The 16134-nt window shown below is 52.1% G+C and overlaps 2 protein-coding genes across 2 annotated transcripts; one reads left to right on the top strand and one right to left on the bottom strand.

The window, feature by feature from the left end:
- Positions 1-2471: 2471 nt before the first annotated feature.
- HAUS5 (HAUS augmin like complex subunit 5) lies at positions 2472-11769 on the bottom strand. Its single transcript, XM_056510832.1, has 17 exons — positions 11648-11769; positions 10673-10735; positions 10295-10327; positions 10144-10168; positions 9495-9615; positions 8744-8882; positions 8261-8324; positions 7869-7927; positions 7734-7776; positions 7220-7290; positions 5919-5982; positions 5141-5274; positions 4491-4695; positions 3751-3831; positions 3370-3531; positions 2800-3023; positions 2472-2706 (listed from the first exon to the last, which is right to left on the bottom strand). The coding sequence occupies exons 1-17, from the start codon at positions 11731-11733 to the stop codon at positions 2472-2474; spliced, it is 1809 nt and encodes a 602-aa protein (XP_056366807.1). The 5' UTR covers positions 11734-11769.
- Positions 11770-12427: 658 nt separating this feature from the next.
- LIN37 (lin-37 DREAM MuvB core complex component) lies at positions 12428-15831 on the top strand. The gene is made up of 6 exons (XM_056510831.1): positions 12428-12513; positions 12622-12678; positions 13448-13517; positions 14318-14368; positions 14496-14525; positions 15504-15831. The coding sequence occupies exons 1-6, from the start codon at positions 12462-12464 to the stop codon at positions 15829-15831; spliced, it is 588 nt and encodes a 195-aa protein (XP_056366806.1). The 5' UTR covers positions 12428-12461.
- The last annotated feature ends 303 nt before the right edge of the window (positions 15832-16134 follow it).

Genomic DNA, 16134 nt, shown 5'->3' with positions numbered 1-16134 from the left:
TCCTGGTTTTCCCCCATTTTTCACATTTTTATCCCAAATTTTTTCCCCAATTTTTCTCCCTGATTTCCACCCCATTTTTCACGTTTTCCTCCCCAAATTTCCCCCTTTTTCTCCCCTTTTTTCACCTTTTTTTCCTCCCTAAATTTTCCCCGTTTTTCCCCATTTTTTTCTCCCCAAATTTTCCTATTTCTCCCCAGTTTTTCTCCCCAGATTTTCCCTGTTTTTAACATTTTTTCTCCCCAAATTTCCCCAATTTCTCCCCCAGTTTCTCTCCCCAAATTTTCCCCATTTTTAATTTTTTTGTCCTCCCCCAATTTCCCCAAATTCTCCCCAATTTTTCCCTCCCCCAATTTCCCCAATATCTCCCCAATTTCCCCCCCCAATTTTTCCCATTTCCCCCCAGTTTTTCCCCATTTTTTCCTCCCCAAATTTTCCTTTTTCACTTTTTTTTCTCCCCAAATTTCCCCAATTTCTCCCCCAGTTTCCCCCCAGTTTTCCTTCCCAAATTTTCCCCATTTTTACTTGTTTTGTCCTCCCTCAATTTCCTCAAATTCTTCCCAATTTTTCCCATTTTTTGCTCCCCCAATTTCCCCCCCAATTTTTCCCATTTCCCCCCAGTTTTTCCCCATTTTTTTCTCCCCAAATTTTCCCAGTTTTTCACTTGTTTTCTCCCCAAATTTTGACAGATTTCCCCAATTTGTCCCCCAATTTTTCTACCCAAATTTTCCCTATTTTCCTCCCCAATTTTCCCATTTTTTCCCTCCCCCAATTTCCCCAAATTCTCCCAAATTTCCCCTCCCCCGCCCCGTTCCGGGTCCCTCCGCTCCCTGCTCGGGATAATTGGGGCTTTGTTCTGGGAACAATGGGGGCGGGGGGGGACCCAAAATCGGGGGGGGACCCAAAATCGGGGGGGGAGGGGCACCCAAAAATGTGGGGGAACCCAAAATTGGGGGGAACCCAAAAATCGAGGGGATCAAAAAATGGGGGGGGCAACCAAAAATGGGGAGACCCAAAAATTGGGCACAAAAAATTGGGGAAGACTCAAAAATGGAAGAGCATCCAAAAATTTCGGGAAGGGGCATCAAAAATGGGAGAGAACCCAAAAATGGGGAAGGAGGAGAACCAAAAATTGGGGGGGGGGAGGGAGCACCCAAAACTGGGGAGGGGGGAGCTCAAAAATCGGGGGGGGACCCCAAAAAATCAGGGAAACCCAAAAATGAGGAGGGGGCAGCCAAAAAGTGGGAGAAGAACCAAAAATTTGGGGTGGGGCCACCCAAAAAATCTGGGGGGGGGGGGGACCCAAAAATTGAGGGAGAGCACCAAAAAATGGGGTGGGGGGACCCAAAAATCGGGGAGATGCAAAAATTGGGGTCCCTAAAATGGGGGAGACCCAAAAAATCGGGGAGGGGGGGAGGAATCAAAACTTGGGGGAACCCAGAAATTGGGGGAGGGCAGCCAAAAATTTGGGGGGGGAACCCAAAGAACCCCAAAAATGAAGCTGGGACTTCCCCCCCCACAACCCAGGAATTTTGGGAAACCCCCCCCGGGAATTTTTGGCCCCCCCGGGAATTTTTGGCCCCCCCGTTCCAGTTCCGGTTCCGGTTCCGGTTCCCGGTAATTGCTGAGCAAAGCCCCGGGCGGGGCTGGAACCAGGACAGCAGCTAGAGCTGGGATTGAACTGGGGTGGACTGGGATTAAACTGGGAGGGACTGGGATTGAACTAAGAGGGACTGGGATTAAACTGGGAGGGACTGGGATTGAACTAAGAGGGACTGGGAGGGAACTGGGAGGGACTGGGATTGAACTGGGAGGGACTTGGAACACTGGGAAGAGACTGGGGGGACACTGGGAAGGACTGGTTTGTACTGGGAGCACTGGTTTGGGATGTACTGGGACGGACTGGGAGTGAACTGGGAATGTACTGGGTTGAACTGGGAGAGTGCTGATGGTGCTGCTGACCACTGGTTTGTACTGGGAAGGAACTGGGAGGGAACTGGGAAGGAACTGGGGGTCACTGTGGAGTCTTCAACCCGCCGCGGAGCATGTTGGGAGTTGTAGTCCAGGCAGTTACTGCACTCTGTGTGGCACAGGGCATGCTGGGAGTTGTAGTCCAGGCACTAACAGTGCTCTGAGGGGCGCGGGGCGTGCTGGGAGTTGTAGTCCCGGCAGTGGCTGCTCAGCGCCCCCTGTCGGTCAGTGCAGAACCCACCCCTGCATTGAGGGAACTGGGAGGGACTGGGACAAACTGGGAGGGACTGGGATGGAGCCGGGAATAAACTGGGACAAACTGGGACGTTACTGGAATGAACTGGGACGTTTTTCCCGCCACCATTTTTTACTCCCAACCAATCAGAGCTGATTCCTGCTGCCCCTCCCTCTCAGCTTCCGGCTCCGCAGTGGGCGTGGCCTCTCCAGAAGGGGGTGTGGTGTTCAGGATGTGGGCGGGGACTGGGATGAACTGGGGGCGGGGCTTATTCCTGCTGCCCCTCCCCCTCAACTTCCGGGTCTGCAGCGACCGCGGCCGTGCCGGAAGTGGGCGTGTCCATCCCGGAAGTGGGCGCGGCCATGCCGGAAGTGGGTGCGGCCATGCCGGAAGTGGGCGGGGCCGACAGCCCGCGGGCGGCTTCTCTCCAGCGCCGCAGCCAATGGGAGAAGGGGGCGCGCCCGGGGGGCGTGGCCAGGGCGAACTGAGCCGGCTGGGTCCACCTGAGGGAGGGAGGGGTGGGAAAATAAATAAATAAATCAATCCCTCTCAGTTTTCCCAAGCCCCTCCCCCTTTCCCCGAGCCCCGCCCCTCACCAGTGCGCCACCAGCGCCCGCAGGCGGCCCCAGCCCCCGATCCTGTCCCTGCAGCCGCCGCTCAGCGCCCGCAGCTGCGCCGCCAGCGCCGGGGGGGGGAGGGGCGCCGCCGCGGGGGGGAGGGGCGGCGCTTCCGGCCCCGCCCCCAGCCCCGCCCGCCGCGCCCGCAGCGCCCCCTGGCGGAGCTGCTGCTTCAGCGCGGCCGCCCTGGCGAGCAGCACCCCCTGGGGGAGGAAACGGGGAAAAAAAAAAACATAAAAAGAGGGTGGGGGAGGGGCTCGGCAGCTGAGCCCCTCCCCCATCTCTTTGAGCCCCTCCCTCTAAGCCACACCCCCATTCCAGCCCCTCCCCCAGTTCTCAAACCCCTCCCTCCCTCCAAGCCCATTCCCCATTTTTAAGCCACTCCCCCCTGCTTAAGCCCCTCCCCATCTTCCTAAGCTCCTCCCCCTTCATTTTGGCCCCTCCCCTACTCACCAAATCGAGCTCCGCCCCCTCCTTCTAAGCCCCTCCCCTACCCCTTAAGCCCCACCCCCTCTAAACCCCTCCCCTCAATTTAGGCCCCTCCCCCACCTGCTGCCCCCCCAGCTCCGGCAGCGGGGGCGGCGCTCCCGGGTGGGGGAGGGGCTCTCCCAGTGCTCCCAGTGCTCCCAGTACGAGGCCGCAGCGGCGCCGCCCCTCCCCCTCCAGCTGGGGAGGGGCCGAGCCTGGCCCCGCCCGGGCCACGCCCACAACCTGCAGAGAAGGGACTGGTTATACTGGTTATACTGGGAGGAGAATGGACTATACTGGTTTATACTGGGAGGGACTGGGAGGGAACTGGGACGGACTGGGGGGACTGGGAGGGACTGGACTTGTTTATACTGATTTATACTGGTCCATACTGGTCCATACTGGTCCATACTGGCCCATACTGGTTTATACTGGTCCATACTGGTCCGTACTGGTCCGTACCTGCTCCTGCAGGGGGCGCAGTGCCGCTCGGCGCCCCCTGGTGGCCGCGTTCAGGAACTGCAGGCGCTGCTGCAGCCGCAGCTGCAAAAACACCCCAAAAATCACCAAACATCACCCCAAAATTAACACAAAATTAACCCAGAAATCAGCCCAGAAATCAGCCAAAAATGACCTGAAAAGTCAGCCAAAATCAGCTCAGATCAACCCAAAATCAACCGAAAAATCAGCCCAAAAATCACCAATATCATCCTCAGAATTAACCCAAATTCACCCAAAATCAGCCTAAAAATCACACAAAGATCAATCCAAAAATCACCCAAAATAGGCCCCAAAATCAACCCCAAAATCACCCAAAAATCACCTGAAATCAACCCAAAAATCACTCCAAAGATCACCCAGAAACTGTTCAAAAATCACCCAAAAATCAGGCTGAAATCAGCCCAAATGCCACCAAAAATCAACCAAAAAATCACCCAAAATTTCACCCAAATTCAGCCCAAAATACACCCCAAATCAGCCCCAAAATCAACCCAAAAATCACTTAAAATCAACCCAAAATTAGCGCAAAAATCAGCTCAAAAATTACCCAAAGTCAGCCCAAATATCACCCCAAAAATCAACCCAAAATTCCAAAATCCACTCCAAAAATTACCCAAAAACCCCAGAAATAACCCCAAAACCCGAAATCCCCTAAAATCCCCAAAAAATGACCCCAAAAATTCCCAAATCCCCTCACTCACCACTCGGCCCCTCCTCCTCCTCAGCTGCCTCTGGAGCCGCCCCAGCGCCGCTTTTGGGGCCAATTCCGGCGATTTTGGGGTTTTGGGGTCAGATCTGGGGGATTTTGGGGTTTTTTGGGGTTTTTGAGGGTCCCCCCTGAGCTGCTGCAGGTCCCGGCTCAGGGAGCCCCAAAATCCCTCGAGGCCGGCGCGGGTCAGAGAGAGTCTGGGGAGAAAAACCGGGATTTTGGGGAAAACTGGGGATTTGGGAAAAATGGGATTTTGGGAAAAATGGGATTTTGGGAAAACTGGGATTTTGGGGAAAAAAGTTTGGGAGTTTCAGGATAAAAAATTGGGGGTTTTGGGGAAAAAACTGGACATTTTGGAAAAAAAAAAAAAAAAAGAAAATTGAGGGTTTTGGGAAAATTGGGAAAAATGGGGATTTTGGAAAAAAAAGCGGGGATTTTGGGTTGGATTTGGGGACGTTGGGGATTTTAAGATAATTTAAGGATTATTATGGGATACCTGACAGGGATTTGGGGGTTTTTTGGGGATAATTTTGGTCAGGATTTGTGTTTTTTGATCTGGATTTTTGGCAGGATTTTGGGATTTTGGGCTGGATTTGGGGATTTTGGGGTTTCTGGGATAATTTTAGGATTATTATGGGATACCTGGCTGCTGCCCAGGTGCTCTCCTGGCTGCCCAGGTGAGGCTGCAGCTGCTGCAGGCGCCGCCGCAGCCGGGACAGGTGGGACAGGAGGGGGGGCAGCTGGGCCCACACCCCCCCCACGGCCCCCCAGCTCTCCTGGCACCCCAAAAAACGGAATCAGTGACCCCGAAAACCCCAAAAACGAGATCAGCAGCCCCAAAAACCCCAAATTCACCCCAAATACCACAAAAAACGGAATCAGCGACCCCAAAAACGAGATCAGGGACTCCAAAAACCCAAAATCCCCCCCAAAATCACCCCCAAAATCCCAAAAATTTCCCAAAATCTTTCCCCAGATCTCTCCAGGACCCCCCAAAAATCCTAAAATTCCCTCAAATACCCAAAATCTCCCCCAAATCCCCAAATTCCCTTGAAGTTTTCCCCCAAGTCCCCCCAAAAAACCCAAATTTCCCCCAAAATTCCCAAACATTCTCCCAAATCCCCCCCAAATCCCAAATCCTCCGTAAATCCTCCCCTAAAAATCCAAAAATTTCCCGTAAATTCCCCCGCCAAAATCCCCAAATTTCCCCCTAAAAATCCCAAAATTTCCCCCAAATTCCCCAAAATCCCCAAATTTCCCCCTAAAAATCCCAAAATTTCCCGTAAATTCCCCCCACAAAAATCCCCAAATTTCCCCCTAAAAATCCCCAAATTTCCCCCAAATTCCCCCGCCAAAATCCCCAAATTTCCCCCTACAAATCCCAAAATTTCCCCCAAATTCCCCCCTGCCCCTCCCTCACCTGCAGGCGGCTCCTCAGGGTGGGCGGGGCCTGCGGGGAGGGGGCGGGGCCGGACAGCAGCGCCCTGGCGGGGAGGGAGGTGCTGAGGCCACGCCCACAGGGGGCAAAGCCCCGCCCACAAAAACCATTCCAGCAGGAATAAGCCCTGCCCACTCCTTTAGGCTCCTCCCACCCCTTTAAACTCCACCCACACCTGTAGCCCCCACCCACCTCTTTAAGCCCCTCCCACCCCTCTAAGCCCCTCCCACCCCTTTAAATTCCACCCACACCTGTAGGCCCCACCCACCTCTTTAAGCCCCTCCCACTTCTTTAAGCCCCTCCCACCCCTTTAAATTCCACCCACACCTGTAGGCCCCACCCACCTCTTTAAGCCCCTCCTACTTCTTTAAGCCCCTCCCACCCCTTTAAGCCCCTCCCACCCCTTCAGGCCCCGCCCGCCCCTTTAAATTCCACCCACACCTGTAGGCCCTACCCACCTCTTTAAGCCCCTCCCACTTCCCTTTAAGCCCCTCCCACCCCTTTAAATTCCACCCACACCTGTAGGCCCCACCCACCTCTTTAAGCCCCTCCTACTTCTTTAAGCCCCTCCCACCCCTTTAAGCCCCTCCCCCTTTAAGCCCCTCCCACCCCTTCAGGCCCCGCCCACCCCTTTAAATTCCACCCACACCTGTAGGCCCCACCCACCTCTTTAAGCCCCTCCCACTTCCCTTTAAGCCCCTCCCACCTGTTTAAACTCCACCCACACCTGTAGGCCCCACCCACCTCTTTAAGCCTCTCCTACTTCTTTAAGCACCTCCCACCCCTTTAAGCCCCTCCCCCTTTAAGCCCCTCCCACCCCTTCAGGCCCCGCCCACCCCTTTAAATTCCACCTACACCTGTAGGCCCCACCCACCTATTTAGGCCCCTCCTATTCTCTAAGCCCCTCCCACTCCCCTTTAAGCCCCTCCCACCCCTTCAGGCCCCTCCCACCTCTTAATTCCACCCACACCTGTAGGCCCCACCCACCTCTTTAAGCCCCTCCTACTTCTTTAAGCCCCTCCCACCCCTTTAAATCCCACCCACACCTCTAGGCCCCACCCACCTCTTTAGGCCCCTCCTATTCTATAAGCCCCTCCCACCCCTTTAAGCCCCTCCCACCCCTTCAGGCCCCTCCCACCCCTTTAAATTCCACCCACACCTGTAGGCCCCAACCATTTAGGCCCCTCCTGTTCTATAAGCCCCTCCCACCCCTTTAAGCCCCTCCCACCCCTTCAGGCCACTCCCACCCCTTAAGCCCCGCCCAGCGCTCAGGCCCCGCCCACCTGGCGCTCTGATTGGCCAGCTCCTGCAGCGCCCACAGCACGGCCCCGGGGCTGTGACTCACCAGCGCCGCCTGCAGGGGGCGCCGGGAGGCAGAAATGGGGCTGGGGGGGATTTCGGGGGGATCTGGGGGGTTTTGGGGGTCCTGCAGAGGATTTGTGGGGTCCCGGGGTCGAGTTTTGGGGTCTTGGGAGGATTTCGGGGTGTTCTGGTTGAATTTGGGGAGTTCTGGGAAGATTTTTGGGGGGGATTTGGGAATTTAGGGGGAATTTGGGGCGTCCTGAGGGGATTTTGGGGATTTTTGAGTGGATTTGGGAGAAATTGAGGAGAAATTTCGGGATCCTGAGAAGAATTAGTGGAATTTTGGGTGGATTTGGGAGATTTTGAGAGAATTTGGGGGATTTTTGGGTGAATTTGGAAGAAATTTGGGTGGATTTTTGAGATTTTTGGGTGGATTTGGGAGGATTTTTGGGAGGATTTTGGGAAGGATTTTCCCCCTGGGGAAGCCCCTCCCACCTGAGCCTGATCCAGCCAATCCTGAGCCTCCTGCTGGGCGTCCCTGCAATGATTGACAGCTCAGGGGCTCATTAATCATTCAATTAAGTAATACATTAGTTAATTAATGGGTTAATGAAAGAGGGTGTGGCTTACCTGGGTGGGCGGGGCCTCTGCAGCTCCTCCTTGGCTCTGCACAGGGCCTTGATTGACACCTGGGAGGAATTTGGGAGGATTTTGGGAAGCTGGGGGGTCCTGAGGAGATTTTGGGGAGATTTGGGAGGAATTTGGGGGCTATGGGGGTTTCTGGGGGGAATTTGGGAGGAAATTTCTGGGGTTCTGGGGAGAATTTGGGAGTTTCCTGAGAAAATTTTGGGAATTTTGGGAATCCTGAAGAAAACTTGGCATTTTTTTGGGGAATTTTGGGAGGAATTAGCAGGACTTTGGGGATCCCACATCAAGCCACGCCCCTTTCACATCACTTCCGGCCCCACCCACATCAAGCCACGCCCATTCGCATCACTTCCTGTTCAAGCCACGCCCCTCACCAGCACTTCCGGCTCCGCCCCGGAAGCCAACATGGCCGACAACTCCGCACAGGACTGGCCAGCCCTGAGGGGAGGGAGCCAAAAATCTCCTTAAAATCCCTGAAAAATCCCCAAAACTTCCCAAGAATTCAAAAATAAATCCCCAAATCCCCAAAATTCCCGCCAACCCACCCCCAAAATTTCCCAAATTCCTCCCAAAAATCCCCCCTCAAAATTCCCAAAAATCACCAAAACTTTCACCAAATATTCCAAAATTTCCCAATGATTCCCCAAAAATTCCCAAAAACTTCCAAAGCTTCCCCCAAAACTCCCCCAGATCCCCTCCAGAACCTCCAAAATTCCCAAAATCCCCCAGAATCCTCCCCATTGCCCATATAAGGAATTCTTTTTGAAGCCCTGCCTGTTGCCCATATAAGGAAATCCCCTTTCAACCACGCCCATTATCCATATAAGGAGATCCCCGTTAAGCCCCGCCCCTTTTACCTTTTAAGGGGCTCCGTCAGCGCCCCCTGGTGGCCGACTCTCAGCCAATCAGAGCTCAGCTCTGCCGCCAGCAGCCGAAGCTCCGCCCCCCGCTGGAGCCCCGCCCACCTGCGGCTCTGCCCCGCCCTCAGGGACGTCTCTGGGGGGAGAGGAGGGGCAGGAAGCCCAAAATTGGGGTGAGGGGAGCCCAAAATTGGGATCTGGGAGGGTCAGAGACCCCAAAATTTGGGTTTGGGAAGCCCAAAATTGGGGTGAGGGGAGCCCAAAATTGGGATCTGGGGGGTCAAGGGACCCCAAAATTGGGTTTGGAGGAGGTCAGGAAATCCCAAAATTGGGGTTTGGGAGGGTCAGAGACCCCAAAATTTGGGTTTGGGAAGCCCAAAATTGGGGTCTGGTATGACAGAACATCTCAAAATGGGTGTGGGAACCCCAAAATTGAGGTTTGGGGGGTTTGGTGACCTCAAGATTCAGGTTTGAGGGAGTCAGAGACCCCAAAATTGGAGTTTTGGAGGGATGGAACCCTGAAACTAGAGCTTCACAGGGTCAGGGAATCTTATAATGGGGGTGGGGACCCTAAAATTGAGATGTGGGGGGTTTAGTGGCCCCAGAATTGGGATTTTAGGGAGTCAGGGGACCCCAAAATTGGGGTTTGCTGGAACTTGAGTCCCCAAAATGGAGACTGAGGAACCAAAACTGGGAATTGGGGGGGTAGGAACCGGAGTGCGGGTGCCGCGTTTCCGGCCGGGCTCACCAAGGCGCCGCGCTGCTTCCTGTGCGCCGTCAATGGCGTCCTCCAGGGCCTGCAGCTCCTTCCGGCGCCGCACCAGCTCGGCGCGCAGCGCCCCCTGGCGGCTGGGAGGACCCGCAGCGCCCTGCGCCGAAACCTGGCCCCAAGTCCTCCCGAATCCAGCCCAGAATTCAACCCAAGACTTATCCCAAAAATTACCCAAAATTCCCCAAAAAAAAATCCCCAAACTTTACTCAAAATTCCTCAAAAATTTCCTCAAAATTCCCCCAAAAATTCCCTTAAATTTTCCCCCATAACTCCCCCCAAATTCCACCAAAATTACCCAGAAAATTTTACCAAAATTTCCCAAAAATATCTCCAAACTCCCCTAAAATTTCACAAAATTCCCCCCCCCAAAATTTCCTCCAAAATTCCGCAAAATTCCCCCAAGAATTTAAAAACAAATTCCCAAATATTTCCCAAAATTTGCTCCAAAATTTCCAAAAATTCCCCCCAAATTTCCAAAAAATTTCCCCAAAATTCTCCCAACATTTCCCAAAATTTCCCCAAATTCCACCAAAATTCCCCTCAAATTCCACCAAAACTTCCCAAAAATTTCTCCAAATTCCCCCTAAAATTTCCCAGAATTCCCCAGATTTGGGATCCCACTCACCTCCATCTCCTGCAGGTGTCCATACCTGACCCCAAATTAAGGAACAATTTGGGGGTGATGCCAAAATTTTGGGGTTCCCCCCGATTTTTATCCCCCACCTGATTCCAGGAGCCCCAAAATTTTTTGGAACCCCCCCCAAATTTTCGGATACCAGCGGAGATTTCCTCGAATCTTCTTCACATTCCTGTGGGGACACCCCAAAAATACTGTGAGGGGGACAGAAAAGCATGTGGGGGGGAAAAAAAAATGCTGCAAGGCATGATGGGAGTTGTAGTCCAGGAAGGGCAAATCCCACTATAATCCACTATGGGTGTGTGGAGCATGATGGGAATTGTAGGCTGGGCTATAATGAGGCTCAGTGGGGCGCAGGAGATGATGGGAGTTGTAGGCTTAGATCTAATGCGGCTCAAAGCATGATGGGAGTTGTAGTCCTGAGTAGGACACAACCCTAATCCCCTCCCTCACAAATTTGGGGAATTTTTTTGGGGGGGATTTTTTCACCCCCCCGAATTTTGGGGTCCCCCCTCACCGGTCGCTGCGGACGTGGCGGGTGACAAAATCCCAGAGCGGGGCTGTGTGGCCGGAGCAGAGCCTGGAGGGGAGGGAAGGGTTAAAAAAGGGAGGTCAAGGGTACCCCAAAATTCACCAGAAACCCCAAAACTGCCCAAATTGATTCCAAAACACACCAAGGGATCTTTAAATCACCCCCAAATCCACCCTGCAGCCCCTGAAAGGGACCCCAAAACCCCTCCAGGACCCCTCGATGTGACCTCAAAATCCCCCCAAAATTCCCTCAGGATTTTCCAAAGGGACCCCAAAACTCCCTCAGGATTCCCCCAAAACCTCTCCAGACCCTGTGTGACCCCAAAACTCCCTCAGGACCCCCCAAAATCCATCCAGAGCATGTGCGAATCCAAAACTCCCTCAGGACCCCCCAAAACCTCTCCAGACCCTGTGTGACCCCAAAACTCCCTCAGGATCTCCTCAGGATCCTCCCAAAACCCTGCGTGACCCCAAAACTCCCTCAGGACCCCCCCAAAACCCCTCCAGACCCCGTGTGACCCTAAAATTCCCTCAGGACCACCCCAAATTTCTCCAGACCCTGCGTGACCCTAAAACTCCCTCACGATCCCCTCAGGACTCCCCCAAATTTCTCCAGACCCTGTGTGACCCTAAAACTCCCTCACGATCCCCTCAGGACTCCCCCAAATCCTGTGTGACCCCAAAACTCCCTCAGGATTCCCTCAGGACCCCCCCAAAACCCCTCCAGATCCCGTGTGACCCCAAAATTCCCTCAGGACCCCCCCGAAACCCTGTGTGATCCCAAAACTCCCTCAGGACCCCCCGAAACCCCTATAGACCTCCTCTGTGTGACCTCAAATCGCTTCAGCGCCCCCAAATTCCCGACCCTCCCCTCACAGCTCCCTCAGGAGGTTCCCACCCAGGGCCCCCCGAAATCCCCCGAACTCTCCCCTCTTTAGGGGGGTCCCCGGGGGGTCCCCACCTTCGGAGCACGGCCGGGGATGGGACGGCGGAGGGCGGCAGCTCCAGCTCCTCCCGGATCCAGAGCCCCAGAGCCTCCGCCATCATGGCTGGGGGGCTGTGAGGGGAGGTGAAAAAGCGCGCGAAAAGCGCCGCGGGGCAGCACGGGAGTTGTAGTACGGGAGGGGCGGGGCCTCTAATGATTTACAATGGAAGGCGCGTGGCATGACGGGAGTTGAAGGCGATTAGCCGCGAAGGATGATGGGAATTGTAAACACGGTTAATAATGAGTCTCAGGGGGCGCGGGGAATGATGGAGTTGTAGTATCAGCGCCCGCTCCAACGGGAAACTTGGGGGACCTGGGTCAGAGCAGCCATTTAGGAGATCCTCAAAAAGCGCTCGGGGCTGATTTCGGGAGCTGCGTGGCGCGGGGGGTGAAGGGACTTGTACTCTCGGGCAGCACGGGAGTTGTAGTCGCAGAGGTTACTTTAACGAGGTTCTATGGGGCGGTGGGCGGGGGGTTTTGAGAGGGCACTTAGGGATCCTGGGAGGCAGCTGGGGGTCCAGAGGAGGGAAATTTATGGATTTTTATGGGTTTGGGGGACATTTGGGGCCATTTTGGGACGTGTAAGGAGGCGTGGGGGTGTTGCTCTGTGCGGCCCCAATGGCGCTCTATGGCGCCACGAGGCATGACGGGATTTGTAGTCCAGACATCTTAAGATCTCAATAGGGCCGCGGGGCATGACGGGAGTTGTAGTCAAAACGGCGCTGCCCCAATGTACCACCCACGCGGCCGCTGATTAGCTGATTAATTTGATTGACAGGCGCGCTGACCAATGGGAGGCGGCGCCGGCGGAAGGCGGGAAGCGGCGGCGCCTGAGGGAGGCGGTGAGAGGAGGCGGCGGCGGATTTGGGGAATTTCTGGGAATTTTGGGGGAGTTTGGGGGATTTGGGGGGAATTTTGGGGTCCCTCTATGACCCCTCCACCCCTCACAGACCCCAGAGACGCGTCCGGAGCCATGATGGCCGCCAAGGTGAAGGTGGAGAAAACAGGTGAGCCCCAAAATCGCCCCAAAATCCCCCCAAAATATCCCGAAATACCCCAAGTTCACCCCCAAATCCCCTCAGGAATCGCCAAAATCCTCCCAAATTCCAAAAGATTCCCACAATTTTTGGCCGAAAATCCCCAAATTTCCCCAAAAATTCCGCTCCAAATTTCCCTAAAATTCCACCTGAGATGCTTCAACGTCCCCAAAATTCCCCAAAATCTCAAAATTCCTCCCAAATTTCTCACAAAATTTCCCCAAATTCCTTCAGACCTTTCCTTGGATCCCTAAAATCCTCCTGTGATCCCATAAATTCCCCAAATTTTCCCCAAAATCTCCCTCAAATTCCACAGAATTCCAAGGAAATTCCCAAAATTTCCCACAAATCTCTCCAAGGACACCCCAAATTCCCCCAAATCCCTCCAAAATTTACAAAATCATCCCAAAAACCCCCAAAATTTCCCTAAAATTTCCCCAAAATCCCCAAATATTTTCAGAAATTTCCCCCCAAATCCCCCCCAGACTCCCCTAAAATTCCTGAAAATCCCCCAAAATCTCCAAAAAACTCCAAATTCCCCCCAAAATCCCCCCTAAAACTCCCCCAAATCCCCTCCAGACCCCCTAAAATTCCTGAAAATCCCCCAAAATCTCCAAAAAACCCCAAATTCCCCCCAAAATCCCCCCCAAAACTCCCCCAAATCCCCTCCAGACCCCCCTAAAATTCCCCATAATTCCCCAAATTCCCCAAAATTCCCAAATTTCCCCATTTATCCCAGAGCTGGAGCCCGTGGCCGCTCGGCGCCGCCTCGACGCCGTCCTGGAGCAGCTGCTGCAGAGAGGCCCCAGGTGGGGCTGGGGTCCCAAAATTCCCAAAAAATAACCTAATTCCCAAAAAATAACCTAATTCCCAAAATCTGGGAATTTTGGGGAATTTCTGGGGGGTTTGGGGGAAGATTTAGGGGGTTTAAAGAGGATTTTTTGGGGTTAAATGGGAATTTTTTTGGGAAATTCTGGGAATTTTGGGGAGGGTTTTGGAAATTTTGGGGGATTTGGGGGTTTAAATGGGATTTTTGGGGGATTTGGGGAATTTTTGGGAAATTTTGGGAGGAATTGTGGGGAAGATTTGGGACTCTTGGGGGGTTTTGGGGAAGATTTGGGGGGATGTTGGGGATTTTTTGAGATTTGGGGAATTTTGGGGGAGATATTTGGGAATTTTTGGAGAAATTTTGTGAATTATGGGGAGATTTGAGGGAGAATTTTGGGTTGTTTTGTGGAATTTTGGGGGTTTGGGGGGTTTTTTAGGTTCAAAATGGGAATTTTGAGAATTTCTGGGGATTTTGAGGGGTTTTTGGGAATTTTTCTGTGATTTTGGAGTTTTTATTGGGATCATTGGGGATGATTTGGGTGGTTTTGGGAACTTTGGGATTTTAGGGGGAATTTGGGGAATTTTGGGGGAATTTGGGAAATGTTTTTGGGAGGATTTGGGGAATTTTGGAGGGGGTTTAGGGAGGATTTTTGTGGTAAATTTGGGATTTTTTGGGTGGGATTTTCTGCATTTTTTCTTTTTTTTTTGGGACATTTCAGGATGTTTTACTTCAATTCCCAATTTTTTTTTCCCAAATTTTGTGGATTTTTTGGATTCCCAGGGAGCCGCTGGAGGAGGAGCCTGGGAAGGGCCCCGGGGACCCTCCAGCCAAGTAAGAGCCAAAAATTCCCAAAATTTTGGGGGATTTTGAGAATGGGGAACCCCAAAATTCGGAGGGATCCCAAAATTCCCAAAATTCCCCTCCCTGATCCCAAAAATTCCCAAATTTTTTTTCACAGGGAGGCTTCGCCCAGCGCCCCTGGGAAGAGGTGAGAACCGAAAATTCCCAAAATTTTCCCAAAATTTTCCAAAGATTTCCCCAAAACTGCCCAAAATCCACCAATGTTCCCCAAAAATCCCTGAAAATTTCCCAATAATTCCCCCAAAATTTTCCCAAAAATTCCCTAAAAATTCCCAAAATTTCCCTTAAAAATTCCCCTAAATTTCCCCAAAAATTCCCCCAGAATTCCATAAAATTTCTCCCAAAATTCTCAAACATTTTCCCAACAATTTCCCCTCAAATTTCCCATGTTCCACCAAAATTCCCCAAGTTCCTGGAAATTCCCAAAATTAGCCGAAAAATTCCTCAAAATTCCCCAAAGTTTCCAAAGCATTCCCCCACAACTTCCCCCCAAAATTTCCCTAAAATTTCAAAAAAATTCCCCTAAAATTCCCAAAAATTTCCCTCAAAATTCTCATAAAAATTCCTCCAAAATTCTCCCCAAAATTCCCCAGTTTCCCCCAAATTCCACCAAAATTTCCAAAACATTTTGCCAAAATTCCGCCAAAAATTCCTCAAAATTTATAAAAAATTCCCTCCAAAATTCCACCAAATTCCTGAAAATTCCACCAAAACTCCAAAGAAATTCCCGTATTCCACCAAAGTTCCCAAAATTTCATTAATCAATGATTATTGATTAATTAATTATTACTGATTATTAATTATACTGCTCAGGTCCCTCAGCTGTTTGCTATTAGTACTTACTAGTCATTGTTAATTAATATTTAATTACTATTATTTCCCAGGCCTCTTGGCCATTTCCCTCTTCCCACTACCAATTATTAATTAATTAATCATTAATTATGTCCCCCCAGGCCTCCCAGCCATTTTCCATTATTAGTCATTAATTGCCAGTTATTAATAATTAATTAACCATTGATTACCGGCCCCCAGCCGTCTCCCATTATGAATCATTAATTATTGACCATTAATCACTAATTAATTATTAATTAATCATTAATTGCAGGCCCCCTGGGCGGTTCCCGCAGCAGCGCCGGAAGAAGAGGCGGGAGGGGGGGGAGGGGCCCGAGACCCCGCCCCCCAAACAGAGTGAGTGGGAGAGAAAACCCGAAACCGGATCTGGAAATTCCGGAACTAGGATTGGGAAACCGGAACTTGGACCGGGAAAACCCGGAACCCGGAACAGGAAAACCGGAACTGGGACCAGAAAAACCAGAACTGGGAACAGGAAAAACCGGAACTGGGACCGGGAAACTGGAACACCGGAACCGGATTGGGAAACCCGGACATGGGTCCGGGAAAACCAGAACTGGGACCGGAAAAAACGGAACTGAATCCAGAAAAACCAAAACTGGGATTGGGGAATGGGAACTGGGACCGGGAAAACCAGAACTGGATGTAGAAAAACCGGAACTGGGACCGGAAATCCTGGAATTCCGACCCCAAAATCCCACAATTCTCAGCAGAAATCCCAAACTTCCAAACCAAATCCCAAAATTCCAACCGGAAATCTGGGAATTGTGACCTAAAATCCCGGAATTGTGAATGGAAATCCTGCAATTCCGACCTAATTCCAGCCAAAATCCCGGAATTCCAAACCAAAATTGGGAATTCTGAACGAAAATCTCGGAATTGTG

The sequence above is a fragment of the Oenanthe melanoleuca genome, chromosome 25 (assembly GCF_029582105.1).
Source record: "Oenanthe melanoleuca isolate GR-GAL-2019-014 chromosome 25, OMel1.0, whole genome shotgun sequence".
NCBI classification, from domain to species: Eukaryota; Metazoa; Chordata; class Aves; order Passeriformes; family Muscicapidae; genus Oenanthe; species Oenanthe melanoleuca.
This window is presented reverse-complemented; position numbering and strand designations above follow the sequence as displayed.